Below are 27,347 nucleotides of genomic sequence, written 5' to 3' on the forward strand. Positions count from 1 at the left end.
CCCTCAACAAACTGTGTGGCCAAGAGGGTGGGAACGTGGTTTCAGGCTGGGTCTGCCTGGGTCTGAAGCCCAGTGTTTCCACGTACCTGCCGCGTGCAAGTTACTTCATCTCTGTTTGCCTCAGTTTCCTCATTACTATCAAAAGGGATCCTGATGGGGTTGTTATAGCATTAACTATGTTAGTAACACCCACATGCAGTGGTGTGTTCAATAAACACTAACTGTTATTGACTGAACCATTGCTCACGTCCGGTGCTGGTCGTTGTGGAACTGACAGGCAGTCCCTGCCGTTAAGGTGCTTTCTGTCACATCATGTAGAAAATACCTGTCCCAGTCTTTGCTCTGTCACAGTCCCAGCACCACAGAAAGACAACGAAGCTCTCCCAGTGCCCCTTGGCACACACCCCAAAGGCTCTCAGGCTGTGTCTGTAGATATAGTTGGTCTCCTTCCCACAATTCCAGGGGATCGGGCTACATGCACTCAGCTGCGATAGTGTTTCCGTTACCAGCAGCAAAGTTGCACTTAGTATGCATAAGAGTGAGAGCAAGGCTTACAGGGACAAATTTCTAAATCTAGCCTTTGGGCACCAGACTCACGGCAAGCGTCAGTCCTCCAAACCACCACAAAGAGAATCTAGGGGGTGCTGGAAGGGATCTCAAAGGCCATCTGATGTTAGAATTGCCCTGTATACAGCATGTCAAAAAAAACGTAAAAGTCATTTGAATGTTGAAGAGCTAGGTACATTTAAGGACGGTAACGTGATCATTTATGCGCTCATCTATGTTACTTGTGGGCAAAGGTTAACTAACATAAAACATCAAATAGTGAAGCAACTGAACTATGGAGTATTATAGGGAAAAATGCACTTCAGTTCTAAGAGTGAGAGGTGGAATTGGACACAGAATGACAGAGCCCTAAGAGATTGTCTGCATATTCTGTCGCCTATAGGATGGGTGTGTCGAAGAAGACATGCAAAAATACGTCCAATAGTGTATGGCTTAAAACAAAACAAAGCCAAATCACCAACGTGGCTATCAGAAGCTGATGGCTAATATTTCGAACGTTTGCTTTCTTGTGCATTCACCACAATCTTAGGAAGTCCACCACCTAACTTTCAGTACATACTAGAGCTTTCAAAGCTCCTGCCACACCTGTTCCCCCACTTGTTTCTCACAACGTACCCAGGAGGTGAGCTGGACTAAAGACTTGAGGACAGAGGCTCCAGGCAGGAGAGGTGGTGCCCTGATCCCCTGGCTGGCTGCTGGCAGGCAAGCCTGGGACCCAGCCTCCTCCTGCTAAGCCTGCGTCTCCCAAGGAACTGAAGACCGGGTTGAGGAGGGCCATTTGTGCTGGTGTTTGGGGGTGGGTAGGGATGGAGGGATGAAGGTTTCTACACAGTGGCTCCTTGCTCACCTGCACCCTGGGTTTCCTTCCAGATCAACCGGCTGGTGATCGGGCACGACAGCACGGGCCTGAACCCCAGCTGGTTCCTGGGCAGCATCCGGATCCATGTGCCCCGCCAAGGCAAGCAGTACATCTTCCCTGCCAACCGCTGGCTGGACAAGAACAAGGCCGATGGGCGCCTGGAGATGGAGCTGTACCCCAGCGATGTCGTGGACATCCAGAAACGTACGGAGGTGGCCATGGTGGGACCGTCAACAATGTTCCCTGTTGGGTGGGGCAGCGGGGAAGGAGGAGGAACTGTGGGCGACTTGGGTCTTGTCTCAAGGGGGGGAAGCTTCCAGTTGTCCCTGGTACCAGGGTTCTGGGAGGGAAACGGGGCTCCTTTTACAGATGGGGAAACTGAGGACTCAATGGATAAAACATTGTTTTCGGGGATAAAGGCAACAAATGACTTTATTAAGAAATATACTTTCTGGGAATTCCCTGGAGGTCCAGTGGTTAGGACTCTGTGCTTCCACTGCAAGGGACATGGGTCCCATCCCAGGTCAGGGAGCTAAGATCCCACATGCTTCATGGCGGGGCCAAAAAAAGAAATATAGCTTGTCAGCCCTGTGTACAAGAGGAGTTTGAGAAATAGTCTTCCCCCTGGTAAGACTGGTGAGGATATAAGCTGTTTATTCATTTACTTATTCAATAAATATACGTTGAATGTTTCTCTGTGCCAGCGCTGCCCTAGGCTTTGCAGAGGCAGCCATGAGCAAAACAGACCAAACCCTTGTCCTCATGGACTTTACATTCCATCAGAGGAGACAAACAATAAATACATAATATAATGCCAAGAAAGAGCTAGAAGAAAAGGAAGCAGGATAAAGGGTTAGCAATGGCAGGGGGTGAGGGACCTTTTTGGACAGGGTGGTGACATCTTTGAATGAAGGTGAAGTTCAAGGCGATCTGGCCACCATTGCACATGATGTGAGAGCCATAGATTAGGTAGGGGTCAGAGAAACAAGAGGTTATCTAGAGGGTCAGGAAGACCATGGGACCAACCCTGGTACAGACAGTGTCCCTTCCCTCACCTCTGCGTTTCCGCACCTACCCTGAAAGCAGCCATCCAAGGCTCACTCCCACAGGAAGCTTCTCTGAGAAGGAACCCCACTAGAAACTCAGCTATTCCTCTTCCAGAGCACCTTGTGTCTTTTCATTGTGTGTATTTTCTCTCCCCAACTAACCTGTAAATTCCTCTAGGGCTGTGTCACATATACATGCTTTGTAATGGTACCTGCCAGCATGAAGAATTAACTCCTTCCCTCTTTTTATGAGTTAAAACTTGATTTCCATCATAGTAATACAGGTACTAGTTAACAAGATAAAGATAAAAAAGCAGGAGTTCCCTTACCTACCTCTTCCCTCAACCCATCCCCTTTCTTCACAGGTAACAGCTTTTTAATTACTTTAGCTTTTTCCTCTGAAATGTGTCTCCATATTTTCAATAATATGCTTACCAATTTCTTGATTTTTCAGTCCTAGACATTAATTATTGACTTCTTACTATGGAAGAGGAGGATTTAGCTTTTTTTAGCACAGGCTCATGTGCATGCATGTACACAGGCACGCACACACACAATCCCCTCCTTCCAGCCTTCAATAATCAATATTTGATTTGTACATTATTATAACCATGTAAATATTCTTCACTACTGACACCTACTTATAACAATTATATTTAATTTTTATACAACTTTTTGTTTTTTCTGGAGTTAATAATAGCCTCATTTATTCACTAGCAGAGTTTTCGATATAACCATCTATATTTCTATATACCCATCTGTATACCCACCTATCTGCATTAGTGTGCTAGGGCTACCTTAAAAAATATCACAGACTAGGTGGCTTAAGCAACAAAAATGTGTTTTCTCCCGGTTCTGGAGGCTGGAAGTCCAAGATCAAGGTGTCAGCAGGTTGGGTTTTCTCTGTGGTCTCTGTCCTGGGCTTGCAGATGGCCACCTTCTCACTGTCTCTCACGGGGTCTTCTTGTGTGCATGTGCATGTCTGTGTCCCAATCTCTTCTTACAAGGACACCAGTCATCGGATTGGGACCAACCTTAATGGCCTCATTTTAACTTAATCACCTTTATGAAGGCCCTGTCTCCAAATACAGTCACATTCTGAGATACTAACGGTTAGAGTATCAACATATCAATTTTGGGGGTACACAATTCTGCCATTACACCAGCTTATCTCCATCTTCCCAATAGAACTAAAATTCTTTTCATATGTTCAAACCCAATAGGAATTCTGTTGGTTTCCTCTCTGCACTCTTCTCCCCCACTCCCTGTCTCAAGGGAAACTCTGTCCTGTTCTCTAGACTGCCATGAAGCTGTCCTTTTGAGACTTCCTTTCTACTATCTTTTGGACATTCCATTCTTCTCTCATCTGGGTAAAATCTCCTGTTTCCTGGATTTCATGCCTTCCTCTGCTTTGGTTTCTTCCCTCATTTTAGAGGGAACACATTCTCCACTGCAATGGAAAATCTGAATGTCTGCAAATGTCTTTGGTCTACTCTCACCATTGATCCATAATTTGGCTTGTTAGAGAATTCTGAGTTAGAACTCAGAGTTTAGAAGGAATTATTCTACCATCTTCTAGCTCCCAGGGCTGTATTTGGGAAGTCTGATGCCATTCTGTTACCCAACACTTTGGATTTTTTTCTCTCTAAAAGCCTATAGGATCCTATTTTTATCCCTAGCATTCTGAAATTTCATGACGTCCTCACTGTCTTTTGTGATTTTAGTTTCATCCAGTCTTCTGGGAACTCACAGGCTCCTTCAGTCTAGAAGCATTTTTTAGTTTGGGGACCCTTTTTTGTATTTATTTCTTTGACAATTTCCCCCTCTCTATTTCCTCTGTTTTCTTTAGAACTGAACTTTTAGTGAGATGTTGGACTTCCTCTGATTTTCTTTCATTTGTTCTTGGGAAATTTCCTTTTTGTTCTTCAGAACTGTCCTTGACTTCACCCTTGCTTTGGAATATTTTATTTCAGCTATCACATTCATTTCCAATAGCTGGCTCTCTTCTCTGAATACTCATTTTTATCTATGCTAATTTTGTATAACCCTGGCTGCTATTGTTCTAAGAACCGAGAGAGGGAACTGGGTTCAGGGTTCTCTCCATTCAGAATGCCGGCTTTTCCTGAGTCCCCCTGTTGTCCATCTGCTATAGCCCACCCTCACTCCCAGCTGAGGCCAATATCTCTAGTTCAACTTCTTCAGGCTCTCAGCTAGTCCTCTTGTTTGCAGCCCCCAATTTCTCACATTGCTATGATAGTGGGAGATCCCTCATCTTGTTGAAAATAATAGTCAACTTGAAAAAAATTCTGATTTTGTCTTATAGCATTGCTGAGAGGGCAAGTCTTGTAATAGTCACTTTGAATAAATATGGTCCCATAGTTCTGGGAGACGTTTTGCTCTCCTATGGGAAGTGCCCTCTAGGGGTAAATACCTATAACACATTTCCACCCTCTACCAGCTTGATAAAGTATGACTACTTCAAAATACAGACAGTTCTCTGTGTAGCTGTATCTGTTGATATCATCTAAAAGGTGCATATATTTAAATGAAATTTATCATTTCAACCCCTCCTCCTTTACTGAAAATAAGGAAAAGAAACAGACACACAGCCTTTTACTTCTTTCTGCACTGTGGTGTCTGCCCAGGGGTAGGCACACAGCAGAGGGTGCCAGCTGGTGTACTGGCTACTCTTCGGCCCTGGTTCCAGAGGACGTGTGTGACACAGAGGATAACTGAGCTTTGGAGTCTGATGGCTTGGGTTTGCCATTTCCACCACCTACTCAACTCTTCGAAGCCTCAGTTTGGCCATCTTCAAAATGGAAATAATGGGGTTTATGATATTGATGGAAGGGTTGGATAAGATAGTGCCTAAGGAGCACCAGACACATGGTACAGGCTTGTGAAACATTTGTTTTGTAATGATTATTACGACTGTTATTACTAAATGTCCCATTTCTGCCCTATGTGCCCACCCAGTGATCCACTACGAGGTTGAGATTTGGACAGGGGATGTGGGCGGTGCAAGCACCACTGCCCGAGTCTACATGCAGATCTACGGCGAGGAAGGCAAGACAGAAGTGCTCTTCCTCTCCAGCCGCTCGAAAGTGTTTGAGCGGGCGTCCAAGGACACATTCCAGGTGTGTGGGGGCAAAGCGGTGGGGTTGTCAACAGAGGGCCCCGCAGATGTCTGAAAGTGGAAGGATTGGTTCTCAGCCCTGGCTTCTTATTAGAATCACCTGGGGAGCTTTAGGGAAAAAAAAAAAAAAAAAAAAAAAAGTGGGGCTGCCTGGTCTACACCTGCATCAGTTAAATCAGAACCTTTATGGTGGGATGTGTTTTCTGGGAATGTTTCTGAATGCTTTACCAGAGATACTAATGTGCTGCCAATTCTGAGACCTGCTGGAGCAGGTGATTCTAATTTAGCAAAATAGGGCACGAGACCCTTGGTTACTACATTCATTCCCAGCCTTGGCCTCCGATTCTACCACTCACTCAGCCTGAGGGCGGGGCCGTGCCTCCCAAACAGGAAACTGGGAGGCTTGGGGTCTCCCAGCTGTGTTCTGAGGGCCCTAAGGCCTCCTCACTTCCCTTCGAGTAGAGGAGAAAAAGAGATGAGAGTGCGAGCATGTTGTTGGCAGGAGAGGAGGGAGGATGCAAGGGTGGTGCCCCTTGGGGCGGCACATGAATGTTTTATGTGGGACGCGAGTGCGTGTGTGCATGTGTGGGTCTGCTGACCTGTGTGTGCATGAAGCGTATTCATGCTGGCTGGTCTATGAGTGTCTGTGTGCCACAAGCAGCTTGGCCCTCAGCAAAGAGTCCTAACCCAGTGCCCAGCAGAGAGGGTCCTAGCTGAGCTGGGCCAGTGTCACAGGTGTCTGGAATGTTAGCACTGAAGGGGGCCTCCTGGAGTCCAACCCCTCATTACACTGCTGAGGATGCAGAGGCCCGAGCGGTTCACCTCTCTGAGCCTCAGCTTCTTTACCAGCTCAAATCTAGCTTCATAATACCTGCCTGGCCTGCTTCACAGCCCCTGGAAAGATCAAAACAGTCAAAGTCAGGGAAAGTACTTGGGAAATCAAGTCATGGAGATGTAAGAGCGGGGCATCTTCTTGTTGTGAACAGACTGCATGGCTGGATATGGTGGTGGCTGCATTCACGGCTGGGCAGACAGATGGGGGGAGAGGAGACAGCAAGTGAGCTGGCTTGCAAGGATGCTGTGACCTGGAAAGCACTAGAGAGGAGATGGAATGTGCTGAAGAAGGGACTTACCGTATCCAGAGTCCATCCCCTACGTAGCTGAGAATAATACATTCCTCTTCCTGGGGACCCTGGGCTCCATTCTGGCTAATAATTTTCTCACAAAGGTGGTTTTGGCTGCATTGTGGCTTCATGAACCGGGAGTCAGAAGGCCCGAGTTCTCATCTACACCTGGGCTCCAATTATGCGACAGTGAACAACTCATAGGACAGCCCTGGGCCTCAGTTTCCCCAGCACACAAGCAGAGAACTGGTGGGACAGGGCTTTGAGGATTGTCAAACACCCAGGCAAGGGCCCATCAGCACAGGGAGCCCTAAGAGTGGCCCGACCGGCAGGGACTCCATGTGAGCTGTCCCCTGAGCTCTGCGGGGGTCAGACCTCCCCTCAGTATGAGGCTCAGAACAGAGTGGCAGATCGAAGGTCCAGGACCTGACCTGACCTTCTTTGCTTCCTCTGAAGGAAAGCTAAATCCACGGACACTGCCCTTTGAGCCAGCCACGTGCTGGCTGTGGGAGAGAAAAGCAAGAACGAACAGTCCCTGCTCTCAGGAATTCCCACTTAATGTGCAGACACCAGAGCACATGGGCAAAGAGGGCATCCAGGCAGGGCCAAGCTCTGGGCCCCCTCTCCTCTGAGCTCCCAGGGAGAGGAGAAGCTGGTGTGCGGGAGGGGCCTGGGGGAGACTTCCATTGTTTGAAAAATAACACTTATTTTTTTGCTTCTTGCAAAATTTATATATAATTAATGCTGAAAAAAAATGTTCGGAAGGAGAACACAGAAAAGCACAAACTAAAAAAAAAAAAAAGTAATAATAAAGCTCAGGAATTAGAATGAATAGGTTTTAGAGGTAGAGGAAGGAATGAAGGCATTCTGCGTGAGGGAACAAAGATGAAGACATGGAATTAAAAAAAATAGGAATGAGTGTGATGTGCGTGGCGTGTGTGTGGGGGTGGGGTGTAAAGGGGGGAAAGAGAGAGAGAGAGGGAGGGAGACCACCTTTACCCTCTGTACAGGGGTTTAGAAGGACACCCGCTTGCGGGGAGGGGGAGGCAGGAAGGGAAACCAGGCTTGCGTGCACAGAGAGGAGCGGTGGCAACTTTGAGCTCAGAGGTCCCAGCCTCTTTATCCCACGCTCCTGGCACAAGAGGCGCCAGCCTTCTAAGGGGGCGGGGCGGATGCCACCCCCGACCCCCAGCCACTGCCCCGCGCTTTGAGCAGCTGGAGGCGGCGGACGTGGGCCAGGTCTTCAAGATCCGGCTCGGCCACACGGGCGAGGGCTTCGGACCCAGCTGGTTCGTGGACACCGTGTGGCTGCGGCACCCGGCCGTGCGGGAGGAGGAGCTCACGCCCGAGGAGGAGGCGCGGAGGAAGAAGGAGAAGGACAAGTTGCGGCAGCTGCTCAAAAAGGAGCGTCTGAAGGCCAAGCTGCAGAGGAAGAAGAAGAAGAAGAAGGGCAGCGATGAGGAGGACGAGGGGGAAGAGGAGGAAGAGTCCTCGTCGGAGGAGTCCTCGTCGGAGGAGGAGGAGGAGGAGACCGAGGAGGAGGAGGAGGAGGAATTCGGACCCGGGATGCAGGAGGTGATCGAGGAGTACAAGTTCGACGCTCACCGCTGGCTGGCCCGGGGCAAGGAGGACAATGAACTTGTCGTGGAGCTGGTGCCCGCAGGCCGAGAGGGTCCTGAGCGTAAGCCTGAGGAGGTGTCAGCCGGTCCCCTGGCGGGGGGGAGGCAGGGAGGGGGAGGGTGCCCAGCTCTCCTCTCACGTGGGGGGCCCATGGCTCTCCTCACCTGCCCTCTCCTGAAATGCCTCCACTGGCAGTTCTTTGCTGGGGTTGGCATTGCCCTTGTCCTGAGGCTCTTGGAAGGTGCCCTGGTACAACTCGCTGTAACTCAACGTGGGGGACATCAGTAGGAGGGTTGCTGACTGAGTTTCGCCAGGACTCTCAGCCTCTTGGGCTTCACGGCAAAGGGAAGTCTTGGGTAGGGAGGAGGGACGGGTTCAATTCTAGGTTAGTGTAGATGTGGGTGTACCCCGAGGTCCTTCCTACTCCCACCATCTGGCCGGATCAGAGGGGTTGAGCCTCAGGTCCACCCCAAGGCCCAGGTGTCCTCAACACTGTGTCTTTTGTGTCCCCAGCCAACACCTACGAGGTCCAGGTGATCACAGGGAGTGTGCCGAAGGCCGGCACCGATGCCAATGTCTTCCTGACCATCTACGGGGAGGAATATGGGGACACGGGAGAGCGGGCCCTAAAGAAGTCGGACAAGTCCAACAAGTTTGAGCAGGGGCAGGTAGGGCTCGGGCTCTCTGACCCCAAGGCGGTGGGTGGGACCCAGATGGAGAGAGCCCTCTGGTGATTCCTGGGGCAGCTCCACCCAGCACGGCACTACTGTGTCCATCGGTGTGCTCTGTTCAATCCAGCCAGGTGGAATGCAAGTGCCTCTTCTGTAAGCCCCGGCGCTCTGTGGTGGGGACGTAAGAAAGGCACAGGTGGGGGTCAGTGCCAGGAAGCCCACAGCAACTAACTGGAAATAGTATGGGTAGCAGATGCTCAGGTGCTGAGTGAGTGGGGCAGGGGTTTAAGGAGGCAGTGCTGACCATAAGATGGTGCTTTGGGGGAAACTTAGTGAGAAGGAGGGATGTGAGGCCATGGTGGGTGACTATGGTGTCCATGTCTAAAGATGACAGTGAGAGGTGTTCTCTGGAGATGTGACCACATGACAAAGACGTGGGGGTGGAAGTGTGGAAGGCCAGTTGGAGGACAGTGGGTATTCTTGCCGTGCTGTGGTTAATGCCAAGCCATGGTGGGCGCTGCCTCTGGGAAGCTTGACAGGACCAGTTTAAGGGGTGAGGGCATGAGAGCCTTGAAGGACAGTCTGAGAAGCCTGGCCTGCATCCTGAGGCAGTAACGCCACAAAGGCTTTTGAGCATTTAGAGAAATGCATACCTCTCCCTCTTCTAGGTATAGTAGGAAAAGCGTGGAAAAAATACATCTGTCATTCTTGTCCTTTGAGATTTTACTACATCCTCTGGCTAGACTGTCTCTCATCTCACCTTTCCCATTTCTGCCCCCATCCCAAAGCCAGATTCCCTTATCAACACAGAGGAAAACCAGAAATAAGTCAAATCCATTAAAAATACTTCTGGGCTCATTGCTTGATTTGTTTCCTTGCTTTTTCCTTCAACACTGCCTTCCCATGACTTGAGAATCAGGATTTATTTCTGTGTTTCAGTACTTTCCTTTAAAAATTATAGCCACTATGATGGTTGGAATTGGAAGAAAATTGCTATAGAGGGTGTAACTGGTACAGTTGATGACATTTGAATAAGGACTGTATGTTAGATAATAGTGTGTTGACTTTAAGTTTCCTGAATTTGGTAATTGTACCCTGATTATATGAGAATGTCCTTGTTCTTAGAAAATCTATGTTGAAGAATTTGAGTGGAGGATCATGATATCTGCCATATACTTTCAAATGATTCAGAAAAAAAAATAGAGAAAGAGCAAGAGAGTGTGGGAGAGAAAGCAAATGTTGCAAAATCTAAGTGAAGGGTATACAGAATTTCAATGGGTCCTGGTATCATCTGCTTCCTCCAGTGTGTATGTGTATACTTGTATCGTACACAGTCTCTCTTCTCACCTGAATGGTGAGCAATCCAAGTCTTAACACTCCAAATTCTGTCAGTCACTTTAGATTTGCACTTTGGCTTATAGTAGGTACTTAATTAAAAGTTATGGTTGAAGGAGTTTATGCACGTATCTGCACACACAGCACGTGGTCTCAGCACACACCCAAGCAACAGGTCGTACACACACACACACACACACACACACACACACACACACACACTCCCCATAACACAACTGGGAGCACCCAGCCAACTGTTTTCTCCTCTACTCCTCTCTTATCGTCACCTTCGTCACCCTCCTACCCCTCCCTCCACCGTGCAGGACACAGTGAAAGTGAGACCTCCCGGGCAGGGGCAGGTGTAAAGACAATAGTGCAATAGATGAAGGGAATTAAGAGTTGCAAACTTCCAGCTATAAAATAAGTAAGTCACAGGAATGGAATGTACACATAAGGAATAGAGTCAATAATGTTGTACAATGATGTACAACATTACATTGTACCATGTACAATGGTCTTTAAGTGGTGATCATTCCATAATGTATAAAAACATTATGTGTACACCTGAAACTAATATAATATTATATATTAATGAAAACTCAATAAACAAAAACAAAAACCAATAGAGTAGACCAAACACCAGACAACTGACAGCATTTTCCATTCCCCCTTCCCCCTGATGCTTTGGGTCTTACAGCCGGTCTCAGGCTGCCCCAGGTCCTGGGAAGGTGAAGCTGATGGCGAGGTGGGGAGGGCTGCCCCTCAGTGTGCTACTCTGACCCTTCCCAGACAGACACCTTCACCATCTATGCCATTGACCTTGGCCCCCTGACCAAGATTCGGATTCGCCATGACAACTCGGGCAACAGACCAGGCTGGTTCCTGGACAGAATAGACATCACTGACATGAACAACGAGATCACGTGAGTGGGACTGGAGGGGAGGGAGGGAAGGCCATGCCTGCCACTAAGTAGTCATGGAAAAAAGGGTTGGGGTGGGGTGGCTGTGATGGGTGAGGATGGGGGTGGGGTGGCTGTGGTGGGTGAGGGTGGGGGTGGAGTGGCTGTGATGGGTGAGGGTGGGATGGGGTGGCTGTGTGGGTGAGGGTGGGGGTGGGGTGGCTGTGATGGGTGAGGGGGGGATGGGGTGGCTGTGGTGGGTGAGGGTGGGGATGGGGTGGCTGTGGTGGGTGAGGGTGGGGGTGGGGTGGCTGTGGTGGGTGAGGGTGGGGGTGGGGTGGCTAGGATGTGGGTTTGGCCCATGGAGCTGGCTGGGTGGGCATTGCCTCCCTCCATTCCCTCTCCTTGAGCAGCCCCTCAGCTGCTTTCCCTGTCAGGTGACAGACTGGTAGGACATCCAATCCAGTTCTTGACTCCATCGTTTCAGAAAGTCAGGTTTTCTGTCCTTGCCATGGCCCAATCTCCATGGACAGACTTAGAACCTATAAGTCTCTCCATGTACAAAGTGACTTCCAGGACATTGTTTTAATGTTCTAGACTAGGAATAAGCAAACTTATTCTGTAAAGGCCAGAGAGCAAATATTTTAGGTTTTCAGGGCCATTTGGTCTCTGTTACAACTGCTCGACTTTGCCTTTGCTGCAGAAAAGCAGCCACAGATGATGCTAAGTGAATGGATGTGGCTGTGTTTCACTAAAACTTCATTTATAGAGACTGAAACTTGAATTCCAAGTAATTCTCACATTTCACAAAATATTATTGTTTTTAGATTTTTTTCAACCATTTAAAGATGTAAAATCTCTGCTTAGTTTGTGGGATGTACATAAGCAGGTGGGCCAAATTTGGCCCACAGTCCATAGTTTGCTGGCCCCTGCTTCAGATTCACAACTAGCCCCAGGAGCCAGGCTGGGAAGGGTGAAGAAACCACACCCCAGGAAGGGCAGGCTGCAGCCCCAGCAGCAATTGTGCCAGAGCCAGAACCAGATCTCCAGACCATCAAAGATGAATCTGGTGTGTTTCCACCACTAGGCCACATTGCCTTTTGGGCAAGAGAGGCCAAAGGGCAATAGACAGGAAAAAAGCCTGGAGCTGTGGTGGGGAGGAGTGGAGGGAGGCGGGGAGGAAAGCAGACAAGATCTTGAGGGGGTTGTGGAGCTGCCGAGGGCCCACCAGTGCCTGGAACATAGCAGGCACTTAAGTACATATTTGTTGAATTAAGCAGCTTCTTGGCCTGCAGCCTGGTGTCTCTTGAAACATGCCCTCTTCTTGAACTGCTCCCCTCTGTGCAGGGCAGGGACTGATGGAGCTCACCCCATCTCCCACCTCCACCTTGCCCCACCAGCCCAAGAGATTACTCCAGACAGGGACAGCTCACACACAACCTGAGGTCATGGATTTCCATGAGGTCATCATGGCGGCACAGAAGGGTTGTGGGACTAGCCCGTGGCTGGGAACCAGGGTCCTGACCTGGGGTAGGTTCTCTGCCAGAAACTCACCAGGTCACCCTGGAGAAGTTGCTCCATCTTTATGAGCTTTCATTTGCCCTTCTGATAAATGGGCTTAAAGATGCCAGCCCAACTTCTCAAGATGTTCTCAAAAATCTAAGTCATTTAAGCTTGACAAGGATAAAGTGCTGCAAAAAAAGTAAGGACAGGGACAAACTGTGAACATTCCGGCTTCCCCTTGCAGCCTGGTTAGGATCAGTGAACTCTGTTTGGTTGATTTGGCATTTCTAGGCCAGCCCAACAATTTTTAAATTATTGTAGCTTTATAATCTATTTTAATATCTGTCAGTACTTGTCTTCTTTCATTATTCTTGAAGAATATTAGCTGTTCTTACCTTTTACAATCAAAACATTAAGTGATTTTTAAAAAAATACCCTGTTGGAATTTTGTTTTGCTGTTAAATATATGTGTGGAGAATTGCATATTTAGAATGGTGAAGTACTTCCCTGAGCACACATTTCCATCTATTCAAGTGTTTCTTTGAGGTACCTCAGTAGTGCCATTTTCTACACATTTTCTGCCACTTGCTACACATAGGCTACATGTTCTTGTTACATTTATGCTCATGTGTCTTATATTTTTATCACTCTTGTGAATGGAACCATCCCTTTACTCCTCTCTCCTCTTCCCCTCTCTTTCTCTTTTTCCTTCCTCCACTCCTCGCTCCCCTCATCTCCTCCTCTTCCCTTGCCATCCTTTCTCATTGGTGTTGTACAGTTTCTTTTCTTTGTTTCCTTGGTATTGAAGCAGCAGTAAGGGCTCTGTGCTGAGCCAGCTCCAACCACTTGCAAGTGGAGAGAGCAACTCTGAGCAAAGCCTGCCCTGGGAGATAGATGTAAAATCATGGGAGACTGGTTCAAGATGGTGGAGTAGAAGGACGTGCACTCACTCCCTCTTGCAAGAATCACAACTAACTGCTGAACAATCATCGACAGGAAGACACTGGAACTCACCAAAAAAGATACCCCACATCCAAAGACAAAGGCAAAGCCTCAATGAAAGGGTAGGAGCAGTGCAATCACAATAAAATCAAATCCCATAACTTCTGGGTGAGTGACTCATGAACTGGAGAACAATTATACCACAGAAGTCCACCAACTGGAGTGAAGGTTCTGAGCCCCACATCAGGCTTCCCAACCTTGGGGTCTGGCAATGGGAGGAGGAATTCCCAGAGAATCAGACTTTGAAGCCTAGCAGGATTTGATTGCAGGACTTCGACAGGACTGGGGGAAACAGAGACTCAACTCTTGGAGGGCACACACAAAGTAGTGTGTGCAGCAGGACCCAGGGAGAAGGAGCAGTGACCCCATAGGAGACTGAACCAGACCTACCTGCTTGTATTGGACGTTCTTCTGCAGAGGAGGGGGGCAGCTGTAGCTCACCACAAGGATAAGGACACTGGCAGCAGAAGTTCTGAGAAGTACTCCTTGGCATGAGCCTTCCCGTAGTCCACCATTAGCCCCACCAAAGAGCCTGTAGGATCCAGTGCTGGGTCACCTCAGGCCAAACAACCAACAGGGAGGGAACTCAGCCCCACCCACCAGCACACAAGCATATTAAAGTTTTACTGAACTCTGCCCACCAGAGCAACACCCAGCTCTACCCACCACCAGTCCCTCCCATCAGGAAGCTTGCACAAGCCTCTTAGGGAGCCTCATCCACCAGAGGGCAAACAGCAGAAGCAAGAATAACTACAGTCTTGCAGCCTGTGGAACAAAAACCACATTCACAGAAAGACAGACAAAATGAAAAGTCAGAGGACTATGTATCAGATGAAGGAACAAGATAAAACACCATAAAAACAACTAAATAAAGTGGAGATAGGCAACCTTCCAGAAAAAGAATTCAGAATAATGATAGTGAAGATGATCCAGGACCTCAGAAAAAGAATGAAGGCAAAGAGCGAGAAGACGCAAGAAATGTTTAACAAAAACCTCGAAGAATTAAGGAACAAACAAACAGAGATGAACAATACAATAACTGAAATGAAAAATACACTAGAAGCAATCCATAGCAGAATACCTGAGGCAGAAGAACGGATAAGTGGCCTGGAAGATAGAATGGTGGAAATCACTGCCATGGAACAGAATAAGAAAAAAGAATGAAAAGAAATGAAGACAGCCTAAGAGACCTCTGGGACAACATTAAATGTAACAACATTCACATTACAGTGGTCCCAGAAGGAGAAGAGAGAGAGAAAGGACCTGAGAAAATATTTGAAGAGATTATACTCGAAAACTTCTCTACCATGGGAAAGGAAATAGCCACCCAAGTCCAGGAAGTGCAGAGAGTGCAGGAAGTGCAGGATAAACCCAAGGAGAAACACACTGAGACACATAGTAATCAAACTGACAAAAATTAAAGACAAAGAAAAATTATTAAAAGCAACAAGGGAAAAATGACAAATAACTTACAAGGGAACTCCCATAAGTTTAACAGCTGATTTCTCAGCAGAAACTCTACAAGCCAGAAGGGAGTGGCATGATATACTTAAAGTGATGAAAGGGAAGAACCTACAACCAAACCTACTCTACACGGCAAGGATCTCATTCAGGTTTGACAGAGAAATCTAAAGCTTTACAGACAAGCAAAAGTTAAGAGAATTCAGCACCACCAAACCAGCTCTACAGCAAATGCTAAAAGAACTTCTCTAAGTGGGAAACACAAGAGAAGAAAAAGACCTACAAAAACAAACCCAAAACAATTAAGAAAATGGTCATAGGAACATACATATCAATAATTACTTTATATGTGAATGGATTAAATGCTCCAACCAAAAGACACAGGCTCGCTGAATGGATACAAAAACAAGACTCACATAGATGCTGTCTAAAAGAGACCCATTTCAGACCTAGGGACACATACGGACTGAAAGTGAGGGGATGGAAAAAGATATTCCATGCAAATAGAAATCAAAAGAAAGCTGGAGTAGCTATACTCATATCAGATAAAATAGACTTTAAAATAAAGAATGTTACAAGAGACAAGGAAGGACACTATGTAATGATCAAGGGATCAATCCAAGAAGAAGATATAACAATTATATGTTTGCACCCAACATAGGAGCACCTCAATACATAAGACAACTGCTAACATCTCTAAAAGAGGAAATCGACAGTAACACAATAATAGTGGGGGACTTTAACACCTCACTTACACCAATGGACAGATCATCCAGACAGAACAGAACTGGAACAAAAAATCCTAAAATTTGTATGGAGACATGAAAGACCCTGAATAGCCAAAGCGATCTTGAGGGAAAAAAACAGAGCTGGAGGAATCAGATTCCCTGACTTCAGACTATACTACAAAGCTACAGTAGTCAAGACAATATGGTACTGGAACAAAAACAGAAGTATAGATCAATGGAACAGGATAGAAAACCCAGAGATAAACCCACACACCTATGGTCAACTAATCTATGACAAAGGAGGCAAGGATATACAGTGGAGAAAAGACTGTCTCTTCAATAAGTGGTGCTGGGGACTTCCCTGGTGGCACAGTGGTTAAGAATCCTCCTGCCAATGCAGGGGACACGGGTTTGAGCCCTGGTCCGGGAAGATCCCACATGCCACAGGGCAACTAAGCCCATGCACCACAACTACTGAGCCTGCTCTCTAGAGCCCATGAGCCACAAATACTGAGCCTGTGTGCCACAACTAACTGAAGCCCATGTGTCTAGAGCCTGTGCTCTGCGACAAGAGAAGCCACTGCCATGAGAAGCCCGTGCACTGCAACGAAGTGTAGCCCCCACTCCCCACAACTAGAGAAAAGCCACGCGCAGCAATGAAGACCCAACACAGCCAAAAATAAATAAATAAATAATAAAATTTTTTAAAATGATGCTGGGAAAACTGGACGGCTACATGTAAAAGAATGAAATTGGAAAATGCCCTAACACCATACACAAAAATAAACTCCAAATGGATTAAATACCTAAATGTAAGACCCCGGACACTATAAAACTCCTAGAGGAAAACATAGGAAGAACACTCCTTGACATAAATCACAACAAGATCTTTTTGACCCCCCTCCTAGAGTAATGGAAATAAAAACAAAATAAACAACTGGGACCCAATGAAACTTAAAAGCTTTTGCATAGCAAAGGAAACTATGAACAAGACAAAAAGACAACCCTCAGAATAGGAGAAAATATTTGCAAATGAATCAACAAAGGATTAATCTCCAAAATATATAAACAGCTCATGCAGCTCAATATTAAAAAAAACTAAACAACCCAATCAAAAAATGGTCAGAAGACCTAAATAGACATTTCTCCAAAGAAGACATATAGATGGCCAAGAGGCACATGAAAAGCTGCTCAACATCACTAATTATTAGAGAAATGCAAATCAAAACTACAATGAGGTATCACCTCACTCCAGTTAGAATGGGCATCATCAGAAAATCTACAAACAATAAATGCTGGAGAGGGTGTGGAGAAAAGGGAACCCTCCTGCACTGTTGGTGGGAATGTAAATTGATACAGCCACTGTGGAGAACAGTATAGATGTTCCTTAAAAAACTAAAATTAGAATTACCGTATGACCCAGCAATCCCACTACTGGGCATATACCCTGAGAAAACCATAATTCAAAAAGACACATGCACCACAATGTTCATTGCAGCACTATTTACAATAGCCAGGTCATGGAAGCAACCTAAATGCCCATCGACAGACAAATGGATAAAGAAGATGTGGTACATATATACAATGGAATGTTATTCAGCCATAAAAAGGAACGAAATTGGGTGGGTCATTTGTAGAGACATGGATGGACCTAGAGATTGTCATAGAGAGTGAAGTAAGTCAGAAAGAGAAAAACAAATATCATATATTAACACATATGTGGAATCTAGAAAAATGGTACAGATGAACCAGTTTGCAAGGCAGATATAGAGACACAGATGTAGAGAACAAACATCTGGACACCAAGGGGGGAAAGCAGGGAGGGGGTGGGGTGGGCTGGTGGTGGTGGAATGAACTGGGAGATTGGGACTGACATGTATACACTAATACGTATAAAATAGATAACTAATAAGAACCTGCTATATAAAAAATAAATAAATAAAATAAAACTCAAATTAAAAATAAAATCATGGCCGTTCAGAGGAAGCAAAATTAGAGCAGCGAATCTGCGCTCTCTCTCTCGGAGAGACGCCGTCTTCCCCGACAGTACCTGTGGCCTCCCATGACCTTTATTAGCTCAGGAATAAGGGCTTTGCAGCCAGAAGGATAAATGAACACTGACCTCATCCCTCAGCTGCCCCTGGACCCAGTCACATATCTCCATGCAGACTGACTCCACCCTGACTCCTCTTTGCCGCTCATGCCCCACCCCCAATCCATCGCCACTGTGTCAGAAAAGCTCAGCCAGACCCCCTCTCCCCATCTTCAGCACCCCCTGGTCAGAGCCTCCTGGCTGGTGCCTCTGCTTCCCCAGGCCCTCCTAGTGTCTACAGCCATCCAGCTCTTAGGCCACGTCCCTCCTCTGCTTGCACCCCGCAGAGGCCTTCTTGGTGAAACTCGGGGCCCAGCAGCTGCACAGAGTGTAAGGGGAAGAGCAGGGGCACAAACCCAGAGTTCTGGAATTCCACACCCACTCTGTTGCCATGCTGCTCTTCCAGTACCTCCAGTTGACATACTTGGTGTGCTCCAGCCTTTATGCACAAAATGGGAAAGGCCACACGTTAAATACATTTTACAGCGTTCAGTTTTGCAATCCACCCATTCCAGTTTAAGTTTCAAGTGAAACTCGTACTTTTAGTGGCCCCGAGCTTTGTTCCAATGCTCAGTTTAAACCTCCTGCTGACCCAACCCCTGGCTCTTCCTTCCATTGCCCTTGCTTAAGTGGAGTGGTGGGCATACCTGGCCAGAACACCTGTATGCCTCTCTTCCCCTTTGCTCCTGAAAAATTCCTACCTACTCCCCTCCGCAGACCTGCTTGAGCAGGATTTACTCCTGTGGGAGGAAGGGGAGGGGGCCAGTAGGCCCAGTCCTCCACTAGACCTCCTGGAGTGCTTGTTGTTGCTGTGGGGATAGAGGCTAAATGTCCAGCGCTCAGGCCCATCCTGGCTCCGGCTCTGGTTCTCCTGCCTGCGGAGGCTGCAGCCATGGGCGTGCTAAGGACCTTTAACTTCATGGTGCAGGTATCTCAGGGACCACAGGGGTGGTGCCAAGAAGCCAGGCTCTGATTCCCCGCGTGTGCGCTCTTCATGGGTGTGGGAGGGCTTGTGCCTTCCCCTCTTACTGACGTTTTTCTCTCCCAGCATCAGTCTCCCTCAGCTCTTTCTTTATGCGTCTCTCTCCCTCTGTCCCTGTCCTCCTCCAGCTTCCCATACTCTCATTACTCCACCTCGGCCCCAACCCCACTCTTTTCTTTATTTCTGTCTCTCTCTCTTAATCGGCCGTAATTTAGAACTAAAGCCTATTATTCATAAATTAGTAAAAGTTTAACTTTCCCACTCATATATTTGAAAGGCAGAGAAGTGGAATGATATACATCTTTTACTTAAACACTAATTTCATAGCAATTTAGTTTATCTCTCCCAAGGTTGAGCTCCTCCCACCCTTTAAATCCACATCTCTCAATACACAGTTGCCCCTCTGTGCCCCATCCGAGCCCCTGGGCCGAGGTGACATCCTCTGGTGCTGCCCCTCTACCATGCTGGGAAGAAGTAAGGACTGTAGGAGGATATGGGGCTCAGACACAGGGACAAGACCCTTGGCCTACACTGCTCTCACCTCTCTAGACTTTGACCAGACCCTGAATGCATCTTATGTACCTGGACAGTGTCAGGGAAGGGGTGCAGATGGGGCTGTAGAGATGGGCTGCATCCCCAAACCCTCTGGGCTGTTCTGGAAGCTCAGGGGCCCAGTGGGAACTGTCCAGCCCACAATCTCCAGAGATCCCAGGCATGGACTGAAGAGGAAGAAAGGAAGCGTAAGAAGAATCATCACTATCATTTCACAATAGTTTTAGCAAATTCCTAACCAAGAGCATACTGAGAGCCAGGCATTTTTTTTAAGAACTTTAAAATGTTTGAGTCATGAAATTCTCGCAACCACCTATGAAATAGGCACTATCATCCTCATTCTACAGAGGGTTGCCTGATAAAATGCAGAATGGCCAATTAAATTTGAAAGTCAGATAAGCAAAGGATAATGTTTTAGTATAGGTATGTCCCCAATACTAGATAGGACATACTTGTATTGAAACATTGTTACTTGCTTATCTACAATTCCAATTTAACTGGGAGTCCTGTGATTTTATTGGCTAAATCTGGCAAACTTTGCACAAAGAGGTAAAGAAACTTGTTCAAGCTCACATGACTGTAGGCGGCAGAGCCAGGGTTCACCCCCAGTCTGGCTCTAGAGGCGAGTCCTCAGTTCCCGCGCCCTGCTGCCTCTCTCTGCCCCCATCCTTCTTTCCCTTCTGTCCAGGCGCCTGCCTTGCTCTGGGTTCAGCCTCTCCACTGAGGAGTCTACCTTGGACCTCCCTCCCCTGGGTGGCGCCTGCTGTCTGCTGTGCCAGCTCCTTAGCTATACTCTTTGCACCTTCCAGAAGCATAATTGGGTCATTCCATTAAAATCCACTAATTCAGCCCTTGGGTATGAAGCCCCTCCTATGTGTACAACATTCTCTGCCAAAGTGGCTCTGGCTAACAGGTTGATTCTAGAAAAGGCTGGAACAGTCCCCAGAAGCCCCTTTTCCTCTAGATTCCTTCAACAGGACCCTGATTGAGGGTCTGCTGTGCTCCAGGCACTGTTGCCCAACCATTTTCAGTGGGGTTGTATAGAAACCATATCCCATGTTTGTTGTCTACTCCAGCCAAGTGACAAATGGGGTGACTCCCAGGCTAGGTAGGATGGGAGGGCAATGCTGGGGGTGTGGGGGAAGACAGGGGAGCATTTGGCCTCCATGATGGCCTCTCGTTCCTCAGCCCATGACTACTGTTTCATGAGACCTTTCCAAAGAGACATTCTCCAATTCTCCTCACCCCCTGTCCCCACAGGTACTACTTTCCATGCCAGCGCTGGCTGGCAGTGGAGGAGGATGATGGCCAGCTGTCCAGGGAGCTGTTGCCAGTGGATGAGTCCTATGTGCTGCCACCAAGCGAGGATGAGGAGGGTGGGGGAGATGAAAACCCCCTCGACCGCCTGGCTCTGGAGCAGAAAGGTTTCCTAACCTAGAGCTGATTTCTCCCCTCAAGAGTACCCCTTTCCTCTGTCTCTCCCCCACTAGGTCTCCATCTTCCCTTCCCCTGTGGGCTCTGGGCACTTTCTTCCCTGGGAATCTATCTGTTCTCTCATTCCTCCATGGCAAGAATGGGGAGGTGAAGGGGGTGTATTCTCACATTTCTAGCATACGGCTGGGTATAAAGTACATGGCCTAGCATGGAGTTATTGTCAGGAATAGAATGGAATGGAATGGAATGGAATAGAATAGAATAGAATAGTTATAGCTGATTCTGACTTAGTCTGTGTCTTCCCCTCCAGGCACATTATAGACTCTCAATATGAATATTTTTGTCAAGGGAAAGAATAAACTTTCAAGTGTTCTATGATGCTGTGCTCCCTTCCTTGAAACATGCATCCCTAAAACTTCCCAACCTGCAGGAGTCAGACCAGGTCTCGTGGCTGATGAGCCTCCGAACCCCACAGTCACCCCAAGTCTTCCCCAAGCATCCTACAACTTTACTGATTGAAGGTTTCCTGTGTGAGCTGGATGTGGGGTGGGGAGACCTCATCTCTGCCTTCAGGAAGTTTCCAGACTAAAGGCAACTACAGAAGAACACATGCTACAAGTAAAGTGATTCATAAAAACAGCCAACACAAGCAGAGAAACATGCTCAGTACGTTTTCTTCCTCCTCCCTTCATGGGAGGTGCAATCTACCACTCACTTCTCCACACTCTTCTCCTGGCAGATAAATCTACCACATTCTCAATAACCATAAAGACCGGGGACAAGAAGAACGCGGGCACCGATGCCAATGTCTTCATCACGCTCTTTGGCACTCAGGATGACACTGGTAAGAGAGCAACGCAGGGCTGAGGTTCTCCCACATTCCTCTCCAGGGAGACTGGGAGATTCAGTGGAATTTTCCAAGGAAATACTGGACATGCCTCTCCCTCTTTCTCTCTCTCTTTTTTTTTAAGAAACCATATTTTAAAATTCTCTTTATTATTTTATTTTATTTTATGAGAATACTTAACATGCAATCAATTTTCTTACCAAATTTTAATGTACGATACATGGTCATTGACTATAGGTATATGGTGTACAGCAGATCTCTAGAGCTTATTAAACTTACTAAACTGAAATTTTATGCCTGTTGATTATTAAACCCCCATTTCCTCCTATCCCCAGCTCCTGATAACTACCATTTCCATCTTTGATTTTATGAATTTGATTTTGATACCTCATTTAAATGGAGTCATGCTGTATTCATTCTTTTGTGTCTGGCTAATTTCACTTAGCATGATATCCTCAAGAACCATCCACATTGTTGCATATTGGAGAATCTCCTTTTACAAGGCTGTATAATATTCCACTGTATGTATATACCATATTTTCTTTATCCGTTCATCTGTCAGTGGACATTTAGGATTTTTTCCATTCTTACCTATTGTGAATAGTGCTGCAATGAAATGAGTGCTAATACTTTTCAAGAATCTGATTTCAATTCTTTTGGATATATACCCAGAATTGGGATTGTGGGTTCATATGGTAGTTCTCTTTTTAACTTTTTTAGGAACTTTCATACTATTATCCATAGCAACTGCATCATTTTTCATTCCCACCGACTGTGTGCAGGGGTTCCAATTTCTCTACATCCTCACCAACACTTGTTGTCTTTTGGTTTGTTTGGTTTTTTAAAAATTTATTTATTTTTGGCTGCATCAGGTCTTACTTGCAGCACATAGGATCTTTCATTGTGGTGCCTGGGCTCTTTGTTGCAGTGCAAGGGCTTTTCTCTAGTTGTGGCACATGGGCTTTGTAGTTGTGGCACACAGACTTACTTGCCCCGTGGCATGTGGGATCTTAGTTCCTGACCAGAGATTGAACCCACGTCCCCTGCATTGAAATGAAAGGCAGATTCTTAACCACTGGACCACCAGGGAAGTCCCCTTCTGTTTTTTTTGATAGTAACCATCCTGACAGGTGTGAGATATCTCATTGTGTTTTTGATTTGCATTTCCTTCATGGTTAGTGACAATGAGCGTTTTTTCTTATACTGTTGACCATTTTTATGTCTTCTCTGGAGAAATGTCTATTTAAGTCCTTAGCCCATTTTTAATTGGGTTCTTAGTCTTTTTGTTATTGAGTTGTAAGATTACTTTATATATTTTGGTGATTAACCCCTTATAGATATATAGTTTGTAAATATGTTCTCCCATTCTGTATGTTGCCTTTTCACTCTGTTGTTTCCTTTGTTGTGCAGAAACTTTTTAGTTTAATGTAGTCCCTCTTGTTAATTTTATTTTTTGTTGCTGTGCTTTTGGTGTCATATTCATGAAATCATTGCCAAGACCAATGTCAAAAAGTGTTTCTTTTATGCTTTGTTCTAGGGGTTTTACAGTTTCAGTCCTTCCGTTTAAATCTGTAATTCATTTTGAGTTGATTTTTATGTACGGTATGAGATAAGGGTCCAAATTAAGTATTTTACATGTAGACATCCATTTCCACCATTTATTGGAGAGGCTATCCTTTCCCCATTGTGTATTCTTGCATGCCTCTGACTCTTGAAAGATTTCATGCAACTAGCCCCAACAGAGAAAGGCAATTCCTTTTTTCTTAAAAATCTCCCTGTGAGATGACTTGTCTGCCTGGGTTGTGAATGCCAGTTCTTTTAAAATTCTTTATAAATCTTACTAAGTCAGGCCTACTGCACTCTGGGGGCAGAGAGCCCCCTGCCCTCTCTTGGTCCTCACTGCTGCCTCTACCACCCTACTAGTGTTTGAAAGCCATGTGAATCATCTTCCCTTCGGTATCCTTTCCCCAAGTAATGGTGCCCGAATTTTTGTCCAGGCCTTTCTGAAAGTTTTTACCATTTCCTGTGCCGTTCCTTGAGGTGTCACTCTGTTTGCCTTTCAAAACTGTAGCAAAGGGGCTCCTCAGTCCAAACAGTGAGTGATCTCTTCTCTGTGTCTTTTGCCAGCTTTCCCCTTCTGTTCTAAAGGCAGAGGTAGCGCTAACTCTATCTCTACTTCAATAACAACCTAGGAACCAGTGGCTCTTCCCAACCTCCAGTGAGATTCAGCCAATGGGTTCCATGTTACTCTCCGTATAAGATGCTCAAGGAGTCTTGGGGTCATTCTGGAGCCTCTGTCAAGGCAATCAGAGAAGGTGGAATATAGTGCTGGAGTCAGCCATCCACTTGGACCACGTGTCCAGCCATTCTGTCTGAGTTCAGAGAGGAACCAGTCCCTCAAATATGTAATCATCACACATTTGCTCAAAACCCTGTGGGTCCAGAGCTCTATGGCAAGAATTGCTGAAGAATGAAGGAGCTTAATCCATGACTTTGGGGTGCTCATATTCGAATTCAGCACTGTGGTGATATAGAGCATGGACTCAGGCTTGACTGACTGGTTTAAACTTCTGCTCTACCACTTATTAGCTGTGTGACCTTGGGCAAATTCCTTAATCTCTCTGTGCTTTAGTTTCTCCCATTTGTAAAATGGAGATTGTACTAGTATATGCCTCATAGAGTTGTATATTTAGTGAAATTGAACATGGAAAATATTTTTGACAAAATGACACTCAATAAAACATTTATTATTATTTACTATGTCAGGTAATGCAGATATAATGAATGAATCAGGCCAAAACTTATAAATGTATGTCCTTGCAATAGTTACTGAGCCATGGTCAATGAAATTGAGGGGCCCTAACAACTGCTTTTATTTGCCAAGGGATTGCTATGTGTTAGGCACATTCTTGAAGATGCAAGTCATCATCTTATTAAATACTCACAACAACTCTATGGGGAAGACCATCCCTTTGACATTCGAGGAAACCAGTTTCAGAGAATTTAGTAATTTGTCCAAGGCCACCCAGATGCTAAGTGTCAAAAGCAGGCATCTAACCAAGGTCTGTCTGACTCTTTGTGTGCTGAAACCAGTCTGCAGTGAGTCTAGATTATCACAAGACTTCCTACATGAGGTGGGACTTACAGGGTTAAGGAGACTTGAAAGCTGAGGCAGGAGGAGATGGTGATGATCCTGAAACCACCTTAAATTTCAGACTGACATGCAGCCAGAGTCCCAGGACAGATAATGTATGTGAGATGGCTGCTCAGGAGCATATGAAGCCAACCCTCCTTCTGTCATCCAGAGAAGAGTCTCCAGAGAATTCCCACATGCCCCATCCCTGCAGGGGAGGCCCTGTTTCCCCAGGGAGCGTGGGAGGGTGGCTTTGTCATTGGCTCCCTCCCCGCCATGGAGAAACGTGGGGATTGTGAAAGGGGAGCACACATTGACTTAGGGCCCCACCACTTCCTCCTGGATGACCTTGGATAAGGCACTTAATTTCTGGGTGTGTCTCCTTTTCTTTAGATGCAAACTGGAAATAAAAATATATATGTCAAAAGATTATTGTAGAGCTTAATAAAAGGACATACACACACACACACACACACACACACACACACACACACACAAAATGCCAAAGATGCCTAGTGGATGGTAATTGTACAGTCTAAGTTTGATGAAAGTTCAGAAATTTGGTCATTATGAGGAGAGATGAAAAAAAGGTGGGCAGACTAGGTTGGAAGGTCTCAGGCCCAGCCAGTCATGTTGGGGTCATTTGGTTGGCAGGAATGACCCTCCTGAAATCCTCCAAGACAAACAGTGACAAGTTTGAAAGGGACAGCATCGAAATCTTCACAGTGGAGACCCTGGACCTGGGAGATCTGTGGAAAGTGAGGATCGGCCATGACAACACAGGTGTCTGCCTTCCCTCCCTCTTTACCTGGCTAAGAACGTGAGGACCATGGGCAGGTCCCCGTGGGTGTCTAGGCAAGAATCTGCGGTAGACTTGGATGTCATCTGCCTTCCATAATGACACAGCTTCCTCAGTCCCTTCAGTCTGGTAGAGTCCTGGCTGCACACAGAGATTCTGGTCTAATTGATCAGGGAGGGGCCAGGACGCTGATGATGTTTAAAGCTTTCCCCAAAACCGCACTCTCTGAAATTTCAGTGGCAGCCAGATTTGAGAATCCCTGATCAGTGGTTCCCAAATTTGAATGTGTATCAGAGCCACCGCTGGGGGGCTTGTTAAAACACAGAGTTCTGGGCCCAACCCACAGCCTTTGGTTGGAGTAGGTCTGGGGTGGGACCCAAGAGTTTATGTTTCTCACCGGTAATGCTGAGGCTGCTAGTCCGGGGGCTCCACTTTGAGAACCACTGATGGAGCCAGTTCTTCCCAGAATCCACTGACACTGCAGCCAGACAAAAACTGTGCCCAAGTGTGTTCTCTCTCAGTAAAGCAGACTCATTTTCTTGGTCTTCAAACCATATCTTCTAAGCCTGAGGAAAGAGGCCTTCCTCCTTCCCTCTGGGACTGAGGGACAGGGTCTCTGCCTGACTTCCATGTCTTTCTTTAAGCCTGAGCACTCATTTTCCCAGGGAGGAGCATCAATCCTTCGCTAGTTTCCCTTGCCTTCATGCATCACAAACTGAGGCCAGGGAGCCCAGTGTTTCACCCCGTCACTGGGTGAAACTATGGAGTCCTCGTTAACACAGGCTCTCTCTGGCATCTCTGGGCTCCCTCTCTGGAGCACCTTCCACCTTGGACAGTGTCCTTGCTTCCCTCCCCTCAGACTCTCCGCCTCCTGTCATCTCCTCCCCATGCTCCTTTGCTCTTGCTAATTTCACTGACAGCAGCCTGGAGTGTGATCCACCTTCAGCTGGGTGCCGGGGAATCAGTTCAGTAATGCTGTAAGCAAAAGGGATGGCATGTTCACGGTGGAGCTCTAAGCACCAGCCGTCAAGTAGGGAAGGATGTTTGGAGTCCCTGAAGTTGTTCACAGGAAACCATCTGTGTAGAGGTCCTTGATGAGTTCTGTGTCTCCTTCCCTCCAGGCAAGGCTCCAGGCTGGTTTGTAGACTGGGTAGAGGTGGACGCCCCATCCCTTGGAAAGTGCATGACATTCCCCTGTGGCCACTGGTTGGCCAAGAATGAAGAAGATGGTGCCATCGTCAGGGACCTCTTCCACGCGGAACTTCAGACAAGGCTGTATACACCATGTAGGAATCTTGCACAGCAAGGCTGGGCCTCCTCCTGCACCCCATTGCTCACCACCCCAACTCAGTCCCACTCCATCATCCAGTGTTGACCCTTGGCCAGGCGCACCTTGGAAATGCCTCTGGCCCTGTGCTGGCTGTGGACAGAGCCCTGGACCCAGGGAAAGGAAATAAGGGATGTATTCCACACTGTACCCCAAACTAGCTGGTGACAACAGGCAGAGAGCCTGACTTCTCTGGAGTTCAGTTTTCTTGTCTACAAAATAGAGATAAT

The 27,347-nt window shown here is 46.8% G+C and overlaps 2 protein-coding genes across 2 annotated transcripts in view; both read left to right on the plus strand.

The window, feature by feature from the left end:
- The window catches only part of LOC136791960 (lipoxygenase homology domain-containing protein 1-like), a 126,484-nt gene extending 104,262 nt beyond the window's left edge, over positions 1-22,222 (plus strand). The window contains exons 15-22 of the mRNA XM_067014662.1: positions 1,438-1,647; positions 5,449-5,627; positions 7,948-8,413; positions 8,866-9,020; positions 11,148-11,281; positions 20,838-21,001; positions 21,751-21,855; positions 22,194-22,222. Coding sequence (XP_066870763.1) covers positions 1,438-1,647; positions 5,449-5,627; positions 7,948-8,413; positions 8,866-9,020; positions 11,148-11,281; positions 20,838-21,001; positions 21,751-21,855; positions 22,194-22,222 — 1,442 coding nt within the window. The remainder of the gene's footprint in view (positions 1-1,437; positions 1,648-5,448; positions 5,628-7,947; positions 8,414-8,865; positions 9,021-11,147; positions 11,282-20,837; positions 21,002-21,750; positions 21,856-22,193) is intronic.
- Positions 11,205-27,347, plus strand: part of LOC131742774 (lipoxygenase homology domain-containing protein 1) — a 94,753-nt gene continuing 78,610 nt past the window's right edge. The window contains exons 1-3 of the mRNA XM_067016124.1: positions 11,205-11,281; positions 25,646-25,774; positions 26,912-27,076. Coding sequence (XP_066872225.1) covers positions 25,648-25,774; positions 26,912-27,076 — 292 coding nt within the window. The 5' untranslated portion in view covers positions 11,205-11,281; positions 25,646-25,647. The remainder of the gene's footprint in view (positions 11,282-25,645; positions 25,775-26,911; positions 27,077-27,347) is intronic.

The sequence above is a fragment of the Kogia breviceps genome, chromosome 15 (assembly GCF_026419965.1).
Source record: "Kogia breviceps isolate mKogBre1 chromosome 15, mKogBre1 haplotype 1, whole genome shotgun sequence".
Lineage (NCBI taxonomy): Eukaryota > Metazoa > Chordata > Mammalia > Artiodactyla > Physeteridae > Kogia > Kogia breviceps.